The sequence below is a fragment of the Haliaeetus albicilla genome, chromosome 1 (genome assembly GCF_947461875.1).
Source record: "Haliaeetus albicilla chromosome 1, bHalAlb1.1, whole genome shotgun sequence".
Classification (NCBI taxonomy): domain Eukaryota; kingdom Metazoa; phylum Chordata; class Aves; order Accipitriformes; family Accipitridae; genus Haliaeetus; species Haliaeetus albicilla.
Window position 1 is genome coordinate 38,720,006 of NC_091483.1, and position 24,056 is coordinate 38,744,061.

A 24,056-nucleotide genomic window follows, 5' to 3' on the forward strand; every position below is an offset into this window, starting at 1 on the left:
AAAGCAGGGAGTCACTAGATCCAGCAGATCAAGTCTTTATTTTTTTTTTTTCTCTCCCATGCCCAGCTCCCTCATCACCAATATTCACAGGATGCATGGGATGATGCGCGTCCCTCGGGATGATGGCGACAGCCGGTCAGTGTTTTCGGGGGGGGGGGGCGGATCGCTGGGGGGCCCCCAGCGATCCGCCCCCCCCCTTTTCCACCGTCCCGCCCCCCCCGCCGCTCCGCCTCCCCGAGCCAGCAACTTCCCCGTCGCCGAGGCGGGCGCGGAGAGCCCCCCATCAGCCCGGATGGGAGGAGGAGGAAGAAGAGGAGGAGGAGGAGGAGGAGGAGGAGGAGAAGAGAGGCGGCGACGGCGGTGGTGCCCGGGGGGATGCGGCGGAGCGGGCCGGCGGGAGGCGTAGAGCCGGTTAGAGAGGGAGAGCCGAGCCCTCGTCGCCGCCGCTGCTACCGGCGGGGCTCGGCTGCCGCCGCCGCCGCCGCCTCCGGTTCCGGGCGGCGGCGCTGCTGAGCCCGCGGTGCCTCCGCGCCGCGCCGCCCTCCCTCACTCCCTCCCTCCCTCCCATCTCCTCGCCCAAGCGCTCCGGCCGCGCAACCCGCAGCGCCAGGCCGCGGCCGGCCCTCCCCCATCCCCTCCCCGGGCGGCGGCGGCGGCGCCGGCGGAGCCCGGGCAGGCGGCGGCAGCGGCGGCGGCGAGGCAGGAGGGGCGCGATGGCGTCCTACGTGGATAACAGCTTCCGCCAGGCGGTGATGAAGAACCCGGCGGAGAGGAGCCCCCAGGTAGGTGGCCCCTTCCCCCGGACCCCGCGACACCCTTCCAGCCCCGCGGCGGGGGACGGCAGCCGCTCCGCTGCCCTCCGTGCCCGGCGGGAGAGGCCTCCGCCAGCGCCCCCGCCCCGCGGCCGGGGAGGGAGCCCGGGAGTCCCACGGCCCCGCTCCCGGGGGTGCGGAGCGGCTCCGGCGCGGGTTTCGCCCCCAGCCCCCCCCCCCCCCCCTTCCAGCGCCGAATTCCCGGTCGGCGAGCTCGCGGGAGGGGAAGAAACGGGTTAACGCGAACAACTTTCCTCCTACTCCCTAATTTTGGGGGTGGGGGGAGGGAGAGAGAGCAACGCCAGCTGAGTTTATTTTGAAGGTTGCTTCCGGTAAAAAGAAAAATGCAGTTAGAGTGTGATTTGGGGGGGGGGTGGTGGTGTTGGTTTTGTTTTGTTTTGTTATTGTCCCGCAGTACGCTGTGGCTCTGGATTTGAATTCGATCCCTACTTTTACATAGCTGGCTAGAGCTGGCAGCGCTGTTTCATAATGTTGGAGCTGAGGTCAGTGGTATTCTTGGCAAGTCCTTGCTCTCCAAAGTAGGGTGAAATCCTTACACAAAGGCACCAGGCAGGAATTTTTCAGATACCTGCGCCGGGCTCCTGGAGCCCTCTTTGTCAGAGGAGCCTGTGTGCTGAAGCTGTTTGTAAGCGTAATTGCACTTGGAGAGGCTAAGAAAGGTTAAATTGGGGGCTGGAGTGCCTACAGAAACATTTTGACTTAACATGACCTGAAAAACAACTAAACTGAATGAGTTCCTTCTGCTCCCGAACGGTTGCTGCAGTGGCTGTTGCTGCCAACTGTCTAAAGACTAATAAGCTTTACACTGATCCCCACATCAAGCCGCGGTTCAGTAGCTAATGATACAAGGAGTTACTTTGCTTGGAGTTGTAATGCCATCTGTCCTATTTTCTAAAGGCTTGTCCTGCTCTCTGAGCAGTCCCTGTGTTCTGGTTGTGGGGAAGAGATGGTGTTACTGGTTATTTTGGCAGGCAGCTGATTGCCTGGTGATGTTTTCAAATTGGGGGCAAAGAGGAAACCTTGACTTTCGGTCGGCACCCATAAGTCATTCCTCCTACTATAGATACGTCATTGTGGTAATGTTATTTTTATCCTCGTGCTCATGGAATACGTGTGAGAAAATAAAAACTCCCATGGAAAAATATACTGACTGCACAGGCATCGTATTTAGCGTGTCTTTTTTGCAAATCTTCCTTTTTCTGCTTTTTTTAAAAAAAGCTGCTTCTGGAACGTGTTTTTGTGGTGCTAAAGTTGTTTCTCTGTCCTTGTTTGACCTTTTCCAAATGTCTGTTTGCCTTAAGTGCTGGACCCAGCCCTTCAGTGTGTTGTGAAAGCTGAAGGAGGCCGAGTGCTCTCTCGCGGAGAGGATGCTCTCCGCAAACTTGTAGCAAGGTCCCTCGTGTTGGTAGAGGTGTAAGTTCCAGCCGGGGGAGCCTGCCGGCGGTGTCCGGCCTCGGGAGATGGTTATCGAAGGACGGTTGGCTGTTCAGGAGGAGTGACACCTGCAGATGCTCAGAAACCAGTTGGTCAGGTAGTGGGGCCACCAGGCTGGGCTTGGGGACGACGCTTCCCCTGTGACATGATCTGTGCCCTGTGTGAACTGTTAAATTTTTCTCCTGGCCATGCCGGTCAGCCCTGCTCTCTGGAAGGGATAATGAAAAAAAACACCAGAAGAGCAGAAAGTAAGAAATGACGCAGTGAAGAAATCAGCCCAAATGCAGGGATAAAGCTAGTGTGAAGGGCACAGAGCAGAGAGCTAAATCAGGAACACCAGGGCTGCGTTAATGCTGTAAAACTTCCCGAATCAGCAGACTGGAAGCCTGCTGTGGCAATCGCCACAGGAAAAGAAACCCACCCTTAAATCCACGAAGCTGACACTAGCCAAAATAATCCACAAATAAGACCAAATTTGTGGGAAACATAATGTGTTGTTAGCACTGGAAATACTTGAAACCGGTGATCAGGCGTGCCCTCCTGTTGCTGCTGGGGAGAGCAGGGCTTGCAGCAGAAAACTCGGTTGGTATTTTTGGGAACGGCTCGTGCTGAATTGTGTCTTGAGGAGTTTTCTAATGTTGGTTCTCTGTTCTGGAAATTCAGTTTTATTTTACAGCAGTATTGGAATTTGAAAGAAATAGGCTTATGCATATCATCTTTCAGTCATTAAGTAAAATTAAAAAAACTGTTTGTATAGAAAGACACAAAGACCTTGTTTTTTCTTCTTCCCTTAAAGTAACTTTTAATTGTCTCTTTACTTGTATTTTCCTTTCCTTGCTATGCTATCTCATAAAGATAGTTACTTAATTTTGGCTTTTGAGAAGTCATCATGAGGTATCTTTAAAGTTGAGAGGGGGTTGGAAAGAGAAAATATATTTGTCATATTCATGTCAGTACAGGAAATAACAAGAGACGTATGTTAGTAACATATTTGCTGCTTACTTGTGTTTAACAAACTCATTGGGGCTCTGCTTCTCCCAGATCACAAGGAGGTAAATATGCGTTTGACATTACAATTCGCCCTGGATTGTCGTGGTGCAAATTTGGCAAAATGACTTCACTGCAGGCTCAGAGGAGAGGAGTGACAGTAGGATGGCTAGCTAGTATTTGTATGTACAGCTTTGAGAGCTGCTAGATCTGATACACGTTGTCGGAGAAAGCAAACTTAACTTTGCATGAACTTCTGTAGTCTCTTGGTAATTTTGGACTGGGCTGGTTTTTTTTTTTTGTTTTTTTTTTTTTAGGTAAACAGTGTATTCAGCAATTGGTTTGGAAGATTCTTAGCTTCATATCTCTTTAGCGTATCCTTGCTTACAGAGTTTTTCTAAATTTTGTGAATTACAACTCAACACTTCACTGACTTAAAGAAGCTCAAAAATAAAAAAAGTATGTAAATGGCCTGTACTTTAACATGCCTGTTGTGTAACAGAGCTCTCCTCTTTAATTGCTTTATTAAACTATTCATTTTCTCTTTGAAGACGTGAACTAGGAAGTTAATTTAACTACTTTGGGGAATCTAACTTCTAAATGTTCATAAATTACAAATGGTTTTATGCCCTTAAGCTGTGAGTAATAGCTATCTATTTTTTTCTTTTTCTCCAAATGCCATCTTATATGAACTGTTATAGCTTTAAGTCTTTTCAAAACAAATTCTTATTGGTGTCATAGGCCATCTTAGAAAGCATGCAGTTTTATGCTGGTGTAGCTTAATCTGAAAAATTAGGGCTGCTTTTGTTTTCAAACAAGAGAAACCAAGTCCTAATCTCTTTCTTTATCCTAACAACTCATTTGCATGGCATGGTATGTGAATAACTAGTTACCTCAGAAACTCCGCATACTAGTTCACTGTTTTCATGCCACGTAGTGACGTCTGCAGGAAGAAATTTTTTTTTTTTTTAATGTATGCCTTATACATGTTAGGTGCCTAAGGTTTTCTTCTGGAAACTGCTACTGTGGTACATTGAGGCAATTCAGTACAGTAGTAATGAATAGCAGAGAAGTAACAGCATCAGACTGCATCTTAAGGGGAGAGGGGAGAACTGTACAGTAGCCCTTAGTTTGATATTAGTGCGTCATTTAATGTCAGAAGACATCTAAACAGGATGCTACTGTTGAGCAGATATTCCCTTCTCGAGCTCTCCAGAGGAACAATAGTTTAATTATAGGATGTACCTATGCTTTTTCCAAATAAACTTTCAGCTTGTTCCCCAGTTGTGTTATTTTTATGCCTGTAACCACTGATAGCACGATTGTGTGCAATCTTCAGATAAGCCAGAAATGAACATTTCCTTCTTGCTATAGTGATGTCTTAGCAAATAAATACGAGGCTGTCTAGTTTCATGGGATCATAGAAAATAAGCATTTTACATGCGAGTCTAGCATAAAGAATTATAGTCTTTAAATTCCGGCTTATTGTGTGTCTGTATATCAAATACACCAGAAGACTAAAATGATCTTTTTCAAAAGAGCTTATCTGGGATTTCTTACATTGGGAAAACAAAAGTATTTTGGAGCTTGAGTTTTGCTTTCACATTTTCTTCACTGTCAGCATGTTACCATGTTACTATCTTTTTGATGCTAGTATTCTACGAGGAAGGTAACCCCTGTTACAATGCTGCTAACAGCAGCGTAGTGCTGAGAACTGGTTCTGTTGCTAAATTCTTTTGCTGGTTCTCGGTAGCCCTGAAAAGTGAAGGACTGTGACAGCTGATGCCTGGTATTTGGCTGTATTACATACTTATAATGGGCTTTCCATCATCCATCTCAGGGCTTTGTAATGTGGTGATTCAGGAGTAGCTTTAATTTGCAGGGTTTGACATTCTGGTTTTTTGGAGAGAGCTGGTTTGGCCAACAAAATGGAATTCCTAAATGCACTTCCCATGGTAGTGTTCAGGCTCTCTGCTGCCTGCAGTAACTAATTCTGAAGTGGGGGCATGAACCCGTTACGTTTTGTGTTAACGTTGTGAGCGTGGTTAGTAATGCAGCTTAATGAAGAAAGGCTGTTGCAAGTTCTTGGTCCAGGCGCTTTTCTCTTGCTTGGCAGTTGGCTTGAAGTAAAGTTGCCATCATCAGGTCAGCTGTAAGGGTAGTTGGTCTGAGCAAAAAAGAAGAAAAAAAAAAAAAAAAAAAAAGCCCTCCAGATGCTGCAGGGTTTTGGAAACTTGTTCAAAACAGTTAACATCCCCAGAATGTGTCTGATGAACTGTAAGTGAAGCGGTGTCTTTTGGTGTCTCTTGGGGGAGACAGATACAGATAAACCAGAAAAAGTTATAATAGAAGTGTATATATAGACCTTTGGCCATAGAGTTTTTTCTTGCTGTGTTTCAGCACTTACCTGGGAGGATAAAAACCCAAACTAACTATTTGGAAGAAGTGAGACCTTTACGTGACAAAGCAAGTCATGTCTTTGTTTAGTACAGAAATAACATTAGAGAATGTATTTTTGAAGTAAGCATACTTTTTTTTTCTCTTAATGTTTTCCCTTGAGCTAGTATTACTGTGTGGCATAATTTCATACCCAACAAACTTAATTGTATGAATATGTCTTTGTGGCTGATAACTAAAACCGAAAACCCTCGCGTAGCTCGGATTTTCTTGTGACCTCTCTAATCTCAGTCTGTCGAAACAGCCCTGGAATGTCTGATTCTGAACTTCCACCATCAATTTTCATGTTTTTCCCAAAACTAAGGGCAAGTACTGCAACAGGCTGCTCAGTATCCTGTTTGTTTTGAAAGAAAATATGTTTATTTCCCAGTCTTTCTGACAGAGGGTACATTTTCCCGTAGCCGTTCATATCTTTATTGCTGAGAGCTTTGAGAATGGCAAGAACATTGAATTTTTAATTTCTTTTGCCCCAGTTCTCCCCTGTCATAGGGCTAGTACTTTCTGCATTTGTAGATTTCTGTATCCTGTAGTAATATGAGTTTCACCAACATTTGTAAAGACCTTGGCGCGATCAGGAAGCCTTCACCTATGGAGTAGAAATAGCTGCTTTGAAGCTTCGTCCTAAACACTTGTCTGCTTTCTCATTACATCAGAAGATTGCCGCTTGGTTAGCTGTATGTATCCGAGCCGATTTGAAACTAGGTAACTTGGAAAGTGAGGGTTTAACTGTAGCACTGATAAGCTTTGTGTAATTTCCTACTTGATTAATTATCTGTTTGATAGAGTTTGCTGTTGATTTCTGCCCTGCTGTGGCTGCAGAAGTGTTTGCACCAGGTTCAGGCTGGATATGTTCCCATGAGCCACAAGCATGTTTTTGGCAGCCTTGGGGACATACCCTCCTGCACTTAAAAAAGCTGGGAGCGTAACGACACTGCCTTGCCTTTCTGTGGCAATCTTGCCTAGGAAAGTTACTGAAGTGAGTAGTGCCGGGCCTGAAGCCCAGGGATCTTCTACTCAGCCCAAGCTTTTTTTGTCTACTTGCCTCGTAACGTGCTGTTGAGACATAAGAGCGTGTGTCTGTACCCTCAGTGGTGCCAAAGGGACAGCACCGTCCCTCCCGTCCTCGCTTATCCCTCCGGTGAGCCAGGGGTGCTGCTGGGGAGGCGAAGGTGGAGGAGAAGGGTTATTGCAAGGCTGTACTGATTGCTGTGGCTCGGCTTGCCCTTCTGCTAAAGCTAGTAAGGAGCAAAATCATCTGTTGGACTTCTGAGACAAAAAAGCCTGATAGTTCGTTCTTGCCTCATGTGTAAAAGTGTAGGTCAGCAAAAGTAAATGGCACACAAGCGTTTTCCCCAAATCAGGTAGGAGGATACAGCGTGGACAACCTGCTAACCCATGGAAAACACTTTGCACCTGGAAAAAAAGACGATTTAAATGTAATCTCTGAAGATGCTTCATTTATTTTATGCTTATTATAATAGAGGTTAGTTAAGGTTTTGTGAAAACAGTTATTGTTTCTTCAATTCCGTTATTTTTTTAAATCTGTATGCTTAAAAGTCTTTAAAAGTCTGTATGCTTGTGTGAATTATTGAGTGGTAGCTACTAATTTGTTCTGATGAATTACTGATCTGATTTTGATCATTTTTTTCCCTAAATCAGAATGCTGCTACTTAATCTGTTAGCATGTTTCAAGAATAACCATATGTATACTGAACAGTCATTGTAAGAACTTTGACTTCCTCAGCGAGGGTTTTTTGTATCCTCATGAGAAAATATATTTTGGCTTGTGTTTTGAGAACTTTCCCACAGTAGGAGATCTAATTTTTGCAAGGTATTGTTTGGGAATTCAAAAGGAGCGCTGGCAGAAAGATAGCTCTACAAAGATGCTTTGTGAAGGGCAGCTGAGCCTGTGCGCCTTGTTTGCTGCAGCCAGTGTTGCAGATTTAATTTGCTGGATGTATTTTGCATGAAGAGATGTATTTGAATAAGTCTCGAAATGGAAGTGGTGCTCCGCTTCCCTTTTTCTGAAGTTGGTGAAGTTGACCACTTTTCTTGAGAAGGGAGAGAGAGGAGCCCTACTGCAATGCTTTTCTTACAGCTTTGTTTTGGAGTTAAAAATAGCTTATTTGTTCTCTCTGGGTATCTCTGTGTTATGCCCGTATATCTGTAGATGTATTTCTTTGTGTATCTCAGTCTTGTCTGACCTGAGTAAAAGTGATTTAATATTTGATTTTGAGCAGTTCTAAAGAATTCTGGCCAACAGTAATGAGCAGCGTGTATATCATTACCTGATCAAAACACTGAAGGAGTAAGATAAGGTTAAAATATTTGAATATTCTTAGGAAAAAAAACCCCAAACCCCAATGCATGAGGTTACTTTTCAGCACTGATAAAAATGGAAGGAATTTTCTTGTACTAATATTTATATGGATAGCATTTTTCTTGTATTTGTATGTATTCTGATAAAGACAAGCAGCACAATGAAAATGCATCTGGTATCAGGGTAAATTACCTGGGAAAGGGTATTAAGTTTCGTGGAAGACCTGTTGTTGACTGTCTTTACCAGACTGTCTGTTTCTGTTTGCTTGCTTTTTTGTATGTCTAAAGTTAAAATAAACTCAGCTAAATAGATAAGAACACTTCTTTCGTAGTTATTTCTGAATTCCAAAGGGGAATATGGATCCTATTCCCTGTGGGATGATGCTTTAAAATTTTTGAGGGTGGGTTTGGGGTTTTTTTCGGTTTGTATTTGCTGTTCTGTATTTTTAAGGATACTCTTGTCTCCCATCTTTGTTTTACTTTTTCTGTAGTTGAGGGAAAAAATACTGGTACAATCTTTTCCATTTGAAATTAAGTCATTCAGACTTCATGTCCTGTTAAGCAAAAAATAAACCAAAACTTAGAGGGGTGAGATAGGATGTTACGCAAATGTGGTTTGTAAGCAGTTGATGGAAAAACAAGACTGTACCACCAATGCAGTTGTAAGAAGCTTTTGCTTGAGACTTGACTTGCTGAAACCAAAGGCTAAATCTTTCGTGGTACATCATATTTTTCTAGCAGCAAAGCTTGTTTAAGAGCTTTGTTTCCCATGCTGATGTTCTCTGCTGCCTCGTTTGTGCTGATCCAACTGTTCGTGAGGCTACAATATAAACAGGATCAGTGATATGATCTTGTTAGCTGAACAAAAGAAAAGTGACTTATTTTTGAGAGGTGGTGTGTGAGGTTTTTTTTCTTTCTAAAATCTGGGTGACTCAATCTGGTTCAGATTATGGCTCCAAATGTCAGTGTTGGTATAACTGATGCTGTGAAGACTTGCGCTACAAGATTGAGAATAAATGCTTATGGTTGTGTGTAGGAACCTTTGAAACAGCTTAACTTCCCCCAGAGAATATATAGTGCTCCATTTTCAAACACCCTCTTGAAGCATAAAAAAACCCCTAAATTGAATGGAATATTATGAGATTATTTACTCTTGATGTATTTCCTAAAATGAGATTTTTTTAATTTTTTTTTTACTTATGAGGCACATGTGCAAGGTGCTTCTTGAGAGAGGTGTCTCCCATTTTTGTTTGTTGTTTTGAGGATTAATCTCAAAGGAAACTTTTGTAATAAGTCTCTAGCTCTAAGGTCTTTCTCCATTAAAATATAGCAATGATAAGAAACCTGGGTAGTAACACTACCTTTGTGTGCACTGAATTGAGTGCATAAGAGATGATAAGGCCTGATATATTTTTGTATTGCTAATACTGAATCTTGTCTGTATTTACGTTGTTTTGTGTATGGTAGCTGAAAAATGGATGCTGGTGGGCTGTCTTCCTGGGGGGAAACCAAGATGTGAAGTGAAACAATTTTATTGGCATGCAAGTTAAGAGACGCGCACACTTTTCTATTTGGTATCTGCAATATATTGGGACATACCTAAAATATGTACCCTATAATGTTTTGTTTTGACTTCGAGGTAAGTGCTTACTCTTGTCAGGAAGCCATTCCCTCACCTGCATGGAACATTTTCTCAAAATACATAATCTTGCTGAAACCAGTGGTATGTTGCAACTGTGTGAGTAGCCAGCACTCCTTTGAATGGTTGTGTGGATTTTGACTGTTTGTCAGAAGACATATCAGAATACAGTACAGCCAAAATTTACTACTGGGCAGTAGTAAATGTTTAGATATGTTTTGAACTGAGAGGGAGAGAGGGAGACTTGGCCGTGCAATATTACAGACTTCTTTGCGTCTGTTGTCAGTGTTACTGCAGGTGTCGGAAGTGTCCTCTGCTGAAGCGGACACACAGGCCTGATCGCTTTTACCCATGTGCTGTAGCTCGTTCAGGTTTTGAAGGTGGCATAGCTGTAGTAATAAAAAAGACGTGCTTTTGATTAAATAGCTGCGTCAATGTTTTGAAGTCATGGCATTTTACTACATTTATGTATGATGGTACTTAGTGTTGAAATAGCTTTGAACTTTGTAAGTTAGCAACTGCAATGTAAAATGTAGTAAAAACGTATTAAGTTGTGTCATCGAGGAAGAGCAGGCCCCAGAGCAGACAAGATGATATTCTTAAAGTACTGGTGGATTCTGTGATAGCTGATTAGAAATTGTTGCTATTATAAAGTGAGAGGAAGGGGGCCTGGCTGTGCCTACACTGATGGCCCTGCTGGGAAGCTCTGCCTGCAGGATTGATCCCCAACTCTGGAGGAACCAGAGTCTCCAAAAAGATTAAAAAATTGGAGAAAAATGCAGGTGCTGGGTGCTGCTGAAGCAGAATGTGTGGCAATGATGTTTTGTGTGGTTGGGCTTTTTATCCCGGTTGCTAAAGTCATACCAAGATGCTGAAAGCTGAAGTGATGTAGGTGATCTTGACGTGCGCTGTGATTTCCTGTTGAGGGTAGTTAACGACTGGTAGCTTCTCCAGTGAAGGCAGTAAGTGGTGCATTGATTGAAATTACATTAGTACTGTTCCTTTGTAAAATATTAATTTAGCTCGTGGATGAAATACATGTTGAGAACATGAAGAAATACAGTTTGATTGTTTAGGTTCATTTTTGGCTGTGGTCTCAAAGGAACAAGTAGCAAATCTTAAGAAAAACAATAAATGGGGGTATAGTTCATGGAGGATGCTCTGAGTATGAAAAAAGAAATGGGATTTTGCACTGGTTAATGATGAGTGCTGGTTAGGTGGTCTCTCTCTCTAAACTCTGTAGCTTGAATGTATTCCCTGATAAGGAGGTAGTGAGCAGATGGTAAATGTTCCCAGTGAGGCAATTTTCACTCTGAATTATGGAAAGGTAGTGAGGTTCTCCATCTGAGTTGCATTTTGTGTTCTCTGTTGATCTATGGTATGTTTTGAGCTGGTACATCAAATTTCTTGGGGGTCTACAGTGTATTTGTTACACAAAACACAAAAAATCAGACCCCTGTGTGAATGGCATGCAGTGGTCTGATCTGAAGACTGAACTATTTCACGTGTGCTGAAGGTATGGAAACACAAGTGTCTCCGCCAGCTACATGCTGACCAGGACCAGGCGCTTGCTGGAATGAGGGTAATTGAATTTCCATCCTTGTCACCGCTTCTCTGTCACTGCTGAAAGCTGCTAATTAGTGCCAATGCCTTGTTTTAATTTGTGATGATTTAGTTCGCAAATGCCAACTCCTTGGTCGTAGGACACTGAACAACTGTCAGATGGCAACACAATTCCAGCTCAGCTGTTAAAAATGATTTGAGGTAACAATGCCAAGGGAAGGATGATAGTTGTTGCCGTCGATATTTGCCCAGGTGGAGGAGAGGAGTACAGTCCATCTCTGCTGTATTTTAGGTAGCCATCTATTTTAGTGCTGTTAGCTCTTATTTTACCAGACGAAGTATTGATGGATAGCTAGTCTCTGCTACCCCTAAATCCTCTTTAAGAAGCTTCTAAGACTTCTTTATTTAAGATGACTTTTAGAGGAATATTGCTTTAGTAGTTGAAAAACTTCTAGGCTACTGGATATCGCTGTACATGATATGGTGGTCTGTAAATGCTTTGTTAACTTTGTAAAGCAGTTCTAAGGACCTGGAGCAAAGAAATTTGAGGTTCAGGGTAGGATACTTCTTTCTATCCATGTGAGAAGATGGTATGTTTCTGAATGCCCAGGTGAATTATTACTCCTTTAATTTCTCCCTTCTCTTACTTGTTCTTTGAACCTAGCCTTATGCTGTGGTTTAACCTCTGTCTTATTAATTTGATGTCTTGTAGCTTCTCCCTTTCTAAACCTCCATTGGTAGTGCTCTTTGAATTTTGTGCCTTAAAGTCATCACTTCAGGTATTTTCCTTACTAGGAGAGCACTTAGAAAGAAACAGCAGGGTGGTTTTGGCTAATACTTTCATTCACATTTATTGATTTCTGAGTGGGAAGTAAATGCCTCTTTATTTACAAATTGCAATACAGGGTACATTATACAAGTTATTGTCCACTTTGAAAACAAGAAGTCCTCAGTATGTCCTCATTGGAATTGGCATATGTCAAATTTCTAACTTTTTTGGGTCGATAAACTAGCATGGCTGTTTAAGGTCTACTGTTCCTATGTGAATAAGTGTTCTATGTGAATTTAAAAATAAAGAGAAAATAATGGCACTTTCTTACAGTCCATCTCTGCTTGATAGTAAATGAACATTTAGCCATGACGAAAGTAACATGGTTTATAGTGACACAACCTACATAAACTCAGTTGGATTTGCTGTTGACATTGGCCCACGTTCCAGCTTATGAGTTACCTTACGTTCCTTTTGAACAAAGGAGGTTTGTTTGAAACAGGTGCTCTAATGGTTACCCTGGCCTTTATAAATAGCTTTTAGGTGAAGTATTACTTCTGTTAGCTGTGGGTAACTTCACATGGCATCTTGGTTTATTGCTTCAGGTTTCCATTAAAAAAAAAAAAGCCATCTTGGCTATAGCTTCGTGATGTTTACTGCCTCATACACTGCTGTTTATTTTTAGAGTGTGCTTGTCGCAATTTGTCAGCCAAATATTGGCCTGTCACCTCTGCTGTTAGATAGCTGCTGAAATGCTGTTCCCAAGATGACTTTTCAAAAATACATAATGAATTAATACCTACCCTGGTTGTTCCAGGGTAATCTTAGTTTTAGTAGGAAATAACGCAGCTAGAACTTGCCACCTTTGCAAAACCCATAGAGCAGTAGAAAAAAATTAGATGTTCTTATTAAGTATTGTAACCATACCATGTGTTAAATGTGTTAAACTCAGTTAACATGCTGAAGTGGTTTGGAGAGTCTGTGGTAAGTTGCCTGAGCATGTCAAAAGGTTTGAATGCTATTTATGAACAGTAGTGAAGAATATTTCTAAATTGGTTATAAAATGAGCCAGGAGATAACAAAGAAATAGCAGGGCCAGTATGTAGGCTGGTAAGACATGGCTACTTACACACTGTGCGTTGCTTTAGGAAAACTAGATCAGAATTTCTTTTAAGGAAAAAGGAGAGTTCTGCTTTATATAAGTGACATCTGATATCTTACTTGATTTCTTTTCCTGTTTCTTCTATTTATAGATGTCTTGAGTTTGGGATTTATCTGAAAGCTAAGGTCAGGAAGTGCCTTCCTCCAAAAATGCTACTTGTTGTGGTTTTCTGGCATGTCCTCTCCCCCCTCCTTCCCAAAAGGAACTGTACAGAAAGTATTTTTGCACAATGAAACAGATCCTCAGCTCTGCAGATTTCATGCTCTGACTGTGGCATATACTGCTTCACCTCCAAAAATGAAACTTCTTAAATCACTGTTGGTGTTTACATCAGTTGTATGGCTGTTTTGAGTAAAACGCAAAAGGCAGTAGCCACTTTAGTTTGAATAATGACTGCTTTGAATAGAGCCTATGCATAGGTTGGGATGCGGGGGCAGAGGAACATAGGCTGTATCCTATTTGGTAGGACTTATTTCCCATGTGGATTTTCAGATGACTTTGTTTTAGACAGGAGTTACGCATATACGTGCAGGAGATGCTCATCCATTCCCTATGCTTCCACCAACTGTTTAAGGTCATGGAGGACCTTAAATGTGAAAGGTCTCTCCCGCCTTGGAGGTGATGAGAATAACAAGCACATGGTCATGAAACACATGAAGTTTTTTGCGAGTTCTGGTGTATGGAAGAGGTTCTCCCCAAGTTGCAAACAAAAGGCAATTACTTAAACCAGTCCTCTGAGAGAGTATGGCAGTTCTGAGGGCAGCAAAGATGTGGGAGTGCAATGAATGCTTTTGACTAAATAACTGGTTTTGTTGTAGTCAGGGTTCAGTGCAAGGTCTTAAATTCAGGATTGATTTCTCACAAACAGCCCTGTTTAGTCATTAAAGTTTGCAGTATTGTTTATGCAGCTTGTATGCTTGTGGTATGACTGCTTACAGCAAGCATGTACCTTAAAGTACTTTTGAAGAATAGCTATTGCTATAAGGAAGTTAAAATGAAGCTATGTTTGAAGACATGATTAAAATCTTTAACTAAACAAAGGCCCTGCACCCAATCTTCCTGTGATGCTCCCCTTTTTAAAATTTATTTAAACATATGTATTTATAGAAACTACTGATGACCAGTAACTCCTCCTTTTTGGAATACAAGTTTGGCAGTCTATAATGACTATTTTGTCATTTGACCTTGTTTTATGTTGTTTCATACTTCCATATGCAGTAAACAAAATTGTATTTAGAACTAGGACTGTCAGCAGTAGTTTAATGTTTTGTTTAACTTTGGATTCGTGTATCTGGCTGTTGTATAACTTTTTATGATGAACCTGATTTGTGTTTAGTAATTTGCACTTACTTTTAAGAGACTTTGTGATCTGTTGTCTTGAACAGGTTTCAAGAAAACAAATTGTGAGTTTAATTGGCACTGTTTAACAATCTCACCCTCAGTGAGCAGTGCCAGTTGAAAGAGGCTTATAAAACCAGCTCTGTATGTCTGAAAGTTTTCTTAGCTGTTGAAATTCAAAGTACTGACCAGACTGTTTTAAATTTATTCAAAAAAATAGTGTGGCATTTGTTAAGAAACTATCATGAACAAGACCTTTTTCTGTATTCACCCTGTTTCTAACCTTCTTGGTGCCCTGATAATTGGGATATCAATTTTTAGTTCTGTATTTAACTAAGAGATGGGATAAAACCCCAAGTGTCATTTTGATATGAGTGCCAGTGCTCAGAAGACTTGTGAACTGGTGGCCCTGCTCCTTTTTTCCTTGGCCAAAATCTTCCATAGACTCTGCAGAGGGAGAGTCACTTGTGTGTTTTCCCAACTTTTCTTTTGCTTTCAAATAGTCACCATAATAATTAGGCTGCTCTCATGTTTTTCTTGTATTCCTAACTGCTAACCCTGTAAAATAACAGGGGCTTACAGTTAAGACAAAAAAGCCCAAACCCTTAACAGCTACTAACTTCTGTGTCTTGTCTTCCAGCTGTAAAATGTAGAGGGGTGCTAAGCATCCTTTCAGGTGCTTTGCTGTCTGTTGAAAGCTGGCCTTGAAACCACTGGAGTCGGGCTGCATGTCAAAACGAGTAATTTTGTATTCAATTTAATGGGTGGAATTGGTAGCTGTAAAGTAAGGCGAGAGGCCACATGTTCAGTGCTGAAGATGATCCTTTTTGCATCCATTACTCCATTCCTTAGCTAGTTAGAATGGACATTTACCTTTCAAGATGGATGTGTGTTTTGGTTAGGTTTTTTTTCAGAAGAAAATGACAAAGTAGTGGCTGTAAATAGTAGTGAAAGCAAGATCTAGTCATTCTGTAGATGAGCTATGATTGCATCCAGTGACAGACCATCAAACATGGTGGTCTGCAGGCAATGCAGCGGTGTTCAGCAATGGTTTCTTAATGTTGAGGCATTTCAGCAAATTCCAGCTCTCAGGATAGCATGGCCCCTGTGATACCTGCATTGCAGCTGCTCTGGAAGCATAACCTGCTCAGAGTACCCTTGCAAAACTTGAAGATGCTGCAATCATGAGTCATTTAGGAAATTTTAGTTAGAAGCCTGGTCTTCAGGAGTGTACGTTTACGTACAGTAGCTTTTCAAATAGATTCTAACTTAATTCACTTACAAGTTCTTTACTGTGAGAATATTTAATGGAAATTATTCCTGGGGAATTAATTCGCCATTTTAGTTAATCTTTTCAGGAGATCTGTGAAGGTCTTGGTAAAGGTTTTTCCTGTAATTAAAAAAAAAAAAAGGGGGTGGTGGTGGTGGGACTAAAAAGTGATCTGTGACACCACCTGCTAACCATAAGATTGTCCTTTGATATGAGATAGATGCAGAAAATGGAGAGAGAAGCTTCCAGGTAGGGGCAAGATAGTGACCTGATAAAAAGCCAGATACGGAAAAAATGTTGGACTACTTAATAGTGGGTCATCTTTTGTGTGTGTCAGCTTGCATATTGAATCTCGCAGTTAGTTTCAACTGTGATTTTTAAATTTTTTTCCTTGGCTACTCTTCTCATTCTACTGTTTATTCTCTCTCCTTTTCTCGTTCTTTTCACAGTTGCAAGCTTCTCTGTGTGAGGATCTTTACTTCAGATTGGTTTGTGCTGCCAGAATTCAGCTTTCTAAAATTCCAAAATTATTCACTTTGGTAATGAACAATGCAAGAAAAATGCTTTCGGGGTAAAATGGAATTCAGTCTGCCATAAGCACTAAAGTGAACTTGCTGCTTATGGACAAATTCTTTCCCCAACCTCAAAAAATGCCCCTTTTATAAATCCCATACAGTGTCAAAATCTGAAGGATGAGATAGCAATTGCACTGACACCTCTTAGTATGCTGAGATTTAAAAAAAACACTAGGATTATTTTTTTTGGCTTGTTACTTATGAAATTTCTATTTAATCAATAGTCTGTGGTTTACATTTGCTTTTTATTAAAAAATAAAGTTCCCAGTAATAACAACATGATACTGAAATGACACACATTAGAAATGGTTTCTGACTGCATTTATATTTAAAAAATTCTATTCAAACATCTGTTTACACTTGGATAAAATCAAGAAAATGTCCTTGCTGTCCTGTGGGGGTGCATGTGGTTTCTTTGGTTTTGTTTTATTTTGCATTAAGAATAAATGAGTTATGGCAACTGAAACTAACATAGCTACACTGAAATTGTATTGATTGATAGCATGAAATGTTGGAAACAACAGGAATATGCTCTAATGTTCAGTTGTGGAGTGGTTGTTGTTGTTGTTTTCTTCTCCTTATGATGTCTCTCTATAGTTAGTGTGAGTCACAGTTGCTATTAATATAGATGTAACATTTCATAATTATCCTTAGTTTCAACAAATAAAGTATGTCCTTTAAAAAAGGAAACAAAACTTCTCACTTTGTGTAGGAGGACTGTAAAATACCATAAATGAGTGTAAGAATGAGGACGTACTTTCCGAATCAGTATTTTGTATCTGGGGTTGTGGGTAGCAGTTTGTCAGTCTTTCCCCTGGTCTGTTAATGACATAATCTGAAAAATCAGCTGGCAAGTAAATTATTCAAATGTTATGTCAGCTTTAAAAATTTAGATGGCATCCAGAATTAAGTACTAATTAATAACTTTTAGTGGAATCCTGAAGGTGTTTAGTTGGATTTCTAAGTAGTTTTGAGAAATAAGCTTTATCTTGTGCATTTTCTGTTAGCTGCTTGGCACTTGACAAGGCAAGAGTGGGAAAAATTGTGGGTCTGGATACTAAGAAATGCTTTTATAGTCAATGTAAATTTAGATTGAGAGTAAAAGGCATATTTTTGCATGTGTAAGCAAATATTTTAATGCCAGACTTTTGCTCTCTATTGTCATTAGAGCTGGGACAGCAAGCAGAGGACTTGAGTGCTCTTCTTTCCAGCCAATTTGACTTCTTATAAATAAACTCTCTGTTGTGTATTTTTGTGTCCAGCTCCTTTGAGCATTGCTGGAAGCTACCAATGATAGCAATGTAGAGAACAAACCTTCTTGGTGTTTCTGCATTATGACTGCACTGCTCTGCTGTAATTGTTACCCTGTGGACAGCTGAAAGACATTGCCTGTTTCACAAGGCAGATCTTAAGGCTTTTCTGTTGATGGGACTGGTGGTAGGCTGCTGTTTGGAGGGCTCTTAGAGCCATTTAAATTAGCTGAGTTATTAAAAATAGCTTTATCTGACCTTGTCTTTCTGCCACCCATGCACACTTACTTTTAACACTCCCAGGAGAAAATTATTTTTGCATATCTTCCAGTTCCTTAAGGATGACAAAAGATCTTTCTGATGCCCTGCAGTTTGACTTGGTACATGAATGTGTAAGGATCGCATAGTCTTCAGTAGCTGATTCAGTTACACTGCATCCTTACGTGGGTTCTTGAGTCTCCATGGTTAGCCTATAAAAATATTCAAAACTGTGAGGGTGAGATAAAAGCTTTCACTGGTCAAACTTAATAGCGACAAAAATAATTATTAGTGAAACTATCTTTGCAATCTGGAAGACTTAAACAGACTTGTTAGGGAGCCTGCTACAGTTTCAGGTAACTTTGACCCTCTTTCTTAACTAAAGGAGGGGAGTGTTTTATCCTGGTGAGGCTGGTTGAGTCAAGGTGTGCACATAGACTTGAGCGTTGCTAATGGAAGTGGCTGTTTTTTCTTTTGCCTAGATGAGATGCTCTGCATCAACCTGAGCACCACCGTACTGCTGTCTGTGTAAGGCTTTCATTAAAATAACCATCTGTAATTTTTTTTTCCCCTTCAGAATGAAGAGAGCATCCTGTAACTCTGTAGAATGCATTTTGTATACAGGTAGTGGTTTTCCATGTTAATATAACCTTTTCTTCCTAATGGAATATCCTACATTATCCAAACCCAAGATAGATCATTTGGTATCGATATTTTGCCGTTTCTCTTAAGAGAAACTTAGTGTAGCTTATTTCGGGGGAAAAAAGTGTTCATATGCAAAAGAAATGTAATGGCCACCTTGAAAGTGTATGTTGGATCATATTTTATGAACAGGTGCTAATAGTTAAGAATAATATGGGCAATAATTACTGTCTTGGACAACTTGGAAATATTAGCTGCAGGCATTTTAAAATGTTAATAACCTTCATCCCACTAGCCCAGACAGTTTCTGAAGGCTGAGGAAGCTGTTAAATAATGAAATGCAGGGATGTTCACCAGAAGCAGCTTTACAGCCAACAGAGTAGGTACTGCTTTGTGCAACATTTTAACATGTAGTAGATGAATATTAACCACTTTACCAGAACAATGTCTTTCTAAGAGCTGGGTGGTTTTTCTAAAGGCTAAGCCCCAGATGGGTAATATAGGAAAAGGAATGAAATAGAAGAGGATAGGAGGTCAGAGTATGTGGTGCATGTTTCCAGGTAGCTCCTTTTTTTTCCCCCCTCTGTTAAGTGTCCTCTCCAGTCACTTGGCACTTGATTTGTGGTTCTTTAGAAAGACGTATTGTTTCATTTACCATAGTGGCAGAAGAAAAGTAACTTTCAGAGGAAGGTTATATAAGGAGAAAGTGGGGGACTTGAGGTCATAGCGACTCAGCCCATTTTTTCTTAAATATGACTGAGAAGTTTTAAAGTAACCTCATTAATTTATTATTTTAATTTACAGAAGCACATATGTGAATTATTGCAAAATAGTATGAAGGGCTCTTTCACTATGACCAGGTTTTTAACTTGTTTCTACTTTGGTGGCTTGGTTTTTTTCACCTGCCACTATTTGTTGCTTTCATTCAGATCCAGGTAGAGATGTGCTTTAACTGGAATCGGATTTAGCATTTCCTTGGTTTAAATGAACCATATTGGCAAAGCTGTTCATCCGCTGACTTAAGAGTCTCTAATGTCATACATAAATTGCATACAGTACTGTAGGTATGGGAGTTTCTCGTGTCTGGACTGGGACACTCAGAAGGAAGAAGAATGTCAGTGATGCTCTCCTGTACAGTGGTACCAGCCTAACTTACACTCTGATCAGTTTTTACACCAGAAAAAATGCTTTTGATCATGTCATATCACCAAATACTCATTTTGTTCTGAGAAGTGACATAAACTGTACTGGCAGAGCAGCTTTTGCAGATGTCTCCGTTCATGTCAGCTAGGTTTGACTGCCTTTGCAGGCTGTGCTTTTTATAGACCTGTCTGGAAAGAGAGAGGTAGAGTGTAGGAGTGATAATAACAGCTTTCATTTTCGTGAAATTTAGTGAAGTGTTTGCAGTCTCCTTGATGCCTTCCTGTATAAGTATTGCTTCACCAATGAATTAAATGACTGTTAAGCTAACTGATCTGCAGGTGTTCCTAAACTTTTGGGCATCTGTGATGTTGATAGGTTTGTCTCATCTCACTATGCTGCTATTCATAAGAGAAACCGAAACAGCCCTCTGACTTTTTCCAATAGATTACAAAAATATGGTGCAACTCATTATGAACCCTATTTGGAGAGCAAAAAGGGTGAGAGAAGAATGCTAAGATGATAAATATCCCTGTATTGAAACCATTAGGCAGGCTGACTTGAAGTAAAGGTTGGACTACTGACTATTTGGTATTTCAGGAGGATGAGCAGGGGCATGGGATGGCTGGGTCTTTTGTAGTATTATTTCTGATCTTACTAGTCTGGCATGTCTTTCAAAAAAAGTGCTGCTATTGTAAAGGGCAGGGGGGAATCCATAGATTCATGATTGTATGGTTTGAGGGGGAGGATAAAATTTTCTTGTGGGGAGACCAGATGTACTTTTAGTAAGTTATTAAGGTAAACAGCCTTTCTGTACTTCTGTGCTTGGCTACAAAACAGTGCTTGTAGGGGGAAAACTGGGAGCTAGTTAACCTTTTAGTCTCTCTTTCACTGACAATACAGTATCTGTAAATACAGGTCTGATACTTTACGTTTTCATTGCTTAAAAGATGGGTTGTGGCAGTTTGGAATTGAAAGCAACACTGCTAATGTCAAATGAAACAAGCAAGAGCTTCAAATTTTGATTAAGCATCCTTACATGGAAGACTTACATTCTTTCTTTTTTATTTAAAAACAGGCAAACCAAAAGAAAACTGAAGGAAGTTATCTGTGCTGGCATTGGTGGGTACACTGCTAGCACTGCTTCAAAACAGAAGCAACATCCAAAATTAATACATGAAATAAAACTTTTAATTTGCAAGCATGAAGGAAGTAATACTTCAAGATCTCCATTTACTGTAAAAGAAGAAATTGGGAGTTAAGCTTATAGTCTCTCTTATTTCTGTACACAAACATAATCTAAAACCTGACAGAGACTCAACCTTTTGTTGCCATTAGAAATAAAATATATTCACTCCTTGGTATCTGAGACAGTCAAGCATTTCTGTGACTTTAAATGATCTTGAAGCATTAAGAGTAGGATCCTTACTTGTGTGTGGGATGCTCTTGTTCTCTCAAAGACTGTATTGTATTCAAGGGGCTGAAATAAAAATAATGGCATAATATTCATAAATACATAAATATCTTAAAGTTTTCTTTCTTAATTCTTGGTTCCAAACTGTACTGGAGAGAGGTTATATTTTGGTAATCTGAAAACAGATCTGTTTCCATCATAGCTAAACAGTAATTTTAGAGACAGTGCTGCTTGTGTAAACTACAGAGGCAAAAAATAGACTTCCAGCAGTCATAAGACTTGCTTGTTTTTCGTAGCTGCATTGTTGTTCATGGGAAGGTTTGTAATTTGTTTAATTAAAGCTCGCTCTGTAAACAGTGGAAAAAGTTATCACTTATTTTTTTACCTGATGATTCTTTTTATATCATTTGACAACTGGCATGCCAAATTTGACAGGAAAAATGACAGTGTGTTTTATATGTTTTCTTGTTTTTTCACATCTGAAGTTAAGAAGGAACTTCTTTAAGTAGTCATAATCTAGATTTACCAGATTTAAAAGTGAATCATTTTAGTGCTTTTGACAGCATGCATTTAACAGCACGTGTTATGCGTAGCAAAGAGGGAGCAGCAAGTAGATGGAGTGGTCTGTCAGCAGCTGCCAAAACTGTACACTGGATTCAAGCCATAGGTATTAATCAGTCCTGCTATGAACAGGAACAAAATGCATCAAAAAGCCTTCAGGGCATTGGGAGTGAAAATTCTTGCACTCTGCTAAACAGAGAAATATACTTTATTTAGTCATACAGCAGCTTCTTGAGTTGTCTGAACTAGCAGAGTTGCCTTTAAACCATGTGTTGCTTTTGTGAACTTCATTTGTTACAAAAGTGCTAATAAAAGTTTTTTTCTGAAAACACAACTGATGCCATCAGAATTAACTGATTATCTTTTAAACAAAGCTGCAAAGATTTCATCTATTAAATTCTCTTTCTGTGTTTCCACAGAACAGAGAAAGGAGGGCATGAGCCAAAATTGCTTTTGCTGCTTCTTTCAGGTCTTGCAAGTTCACTTTCCCTCTATTCCCATCCAAATACTTTTTTTTTTTTTTTTTTTTTTTTTGGTCCCCAAAAGATCGTAGAATAGTTTAGGTTGGAAGGGACCTTTAAACGTTATCTAGTCCACCCCCCTCCCCCCCGCAGTGAGCAGGGGCATCGTCCACTAGATCAGGTTGCTCAGAGCCCCATCCAGCCTGACATGGAATGTTTCCAGGGATAGGGCATCTACCACCTCTCTGGGCAACCTGTGCCAGTGTTTCACCACTCTCATTGTAAAAAAAAAAAAAAAAAAAATTCTTGCTTCTATCTAGAAGATTACTTAGTATTTCTAAGTTATAAATTGTGCGACACTGAAAATTACCGAGACAACTTCCTTTACTTGTTTGCTGTTGCTAACAAAGCATAAGTGGTGCTAGATTGAAAGTAGAACTGTAGAAATGGGTACGTTGGTGGAACCTGAAGAAAATGTTTTCTGTCAGATTTATGTAAGCTACCCATACTGCCTGACTTGCTCAGATTTAAAGGGATGTATCTGGCAACCCCCCCAGTGAGTCACAAACATTTTTCTCTGAAGAAACTTTGAATTTCAATTTCAGGGAGTGGAATATAAATAACCTTCTGTAAGAAGACCGAAAATTCTTTAGTTAATGTAAAATTTGAATAGTAGATATTAGATTGCTGGTATTTTCAAGGCCCATAGTTAATCAAGTGCAAGTCAATAGTATTTGTGCACCTTTTGAAAGAAATTTTTTTTAATGTTTTTCTAAATAGCTGATGCTAAAATAGTTGCAAAGATTGGAGATGGATATAGCTATGGCGACTTTCTGTTTTGATTTCCTTCTTTAAAATTTTGAATTAGGGATTTGGAACAGGGGATACAGTTATTAAAAAACTTAATAAATGGCTTGATATGCACCAGTATTTCTCATCTGTACTTGCATTGGTAAAAGCTGGATTTTTCTTATGAAACTATTCTGCAGAAACTGAAAATTAAAGCTGCTCTTGGGTCCTGTAAAGAGTGGCTGCCTATCAGTAGTCAAAATGTCACTTCTGTTGCATCATGATTTAAAGAAATCTCTGGATCTTCTGATACAGTTCACAACTCCAGAAAAATACCTGCTATGCTGTGGTGTGTAGCTGGTGAATCACTTACATGAACATACGTATTTGTTTGAGTGCTACAAGGGGTGGTATTATTTCACAGGAGAGAGACACCTTAAAATTTTTCAAATAAATTTTGCAGATGGAATATTGATGCTTCTGGTTTTCTACCTAAACTTATTCTAAAATGTGCACTTAGCATGAAAATAAATCTGATTACAGGTATTTGCATATTTCTGTTAATTTGGAAGGGGACAAGTCAGAGTTTCCCTGTTATTACTACAGCATCTTAAAAGATGTCTACAAAAAAGAAATTTCTGGCTCATGTTTGTGAAGATAACTTGGGATATTTGACAAGTTAAAGTTTGTTTTTTTTTTTTATTATTATTATTATTCTGTATTGTCACAGCCTCAGCATTTCTGCTGCTGCATATAACTTTCTCATAGTATAAGAGAAAAATGACTTGATAGCTACGAAATGAGAAGAAAGATGCCATTCCTCCTATGAGATGTGCTTTTGTTAGGCATCCACAGAGGAAAACTTGCATTATATGTTCAGACTGGGGGAGGGGAGCGTGGACCAGGTAAGAAGTTAGGAAATCAGATCTTGTAGCTAGTGGAAAAGGTAAACCTGCTCCTGAAAGAAGAGGCCACTATTTGTGAATGGTGCTACTGCTTGCTTTTGAAATGAGTCGGAGTGGTACAGAACTAACTTATTTGACAATACTGGCTTTCAAGACCTTCCCAACCTTCTTCTACAGTTTCCTTGTTTTGCTGCAACGGTGACTGGAGGGGAATCTTAACGAAGGAGAATCCTAAATTAGTACCAAAGTGTGCAAGGAGGAATGTTGCCGCTATCTCTTTTAGTTCTGAC

General features: G+C 40.3%; 1 protein-coding gene across 6 annotated transcripts in view; it reads left to right on the forward strand.

The window, feature by feature from the left end:
- The first annotated feature begins 259 nt into the window (after positions 1-259).
- RAPGEF2 (Rap guanine nucleotide exchange factor 2) overlaps positions 260-24,056 on the forward strand; it is a 194,014-nt gene continuing 170,217 nt past the window's right edge. For 2 of the 6 annotated variants that reach the window (XM_069786180.1, XM_069786188.1), the window contains exon 1: positions 261-782. In XM_069786180.1, coding sequence (XP_069642281.1) covers positions 714-782 — 69 coding nt within the window. In that variant the 5' untranslated portion in view covers positions 261-713. Of the gene's footprint in view, positions 783-24,056 lie in introns of all 6 variants that reach the window. The other 4 variants (XM_069786187.1, XM_069786182.1, XM_069786196.1 and 1 more) reach the window with 3 other exon arrangements.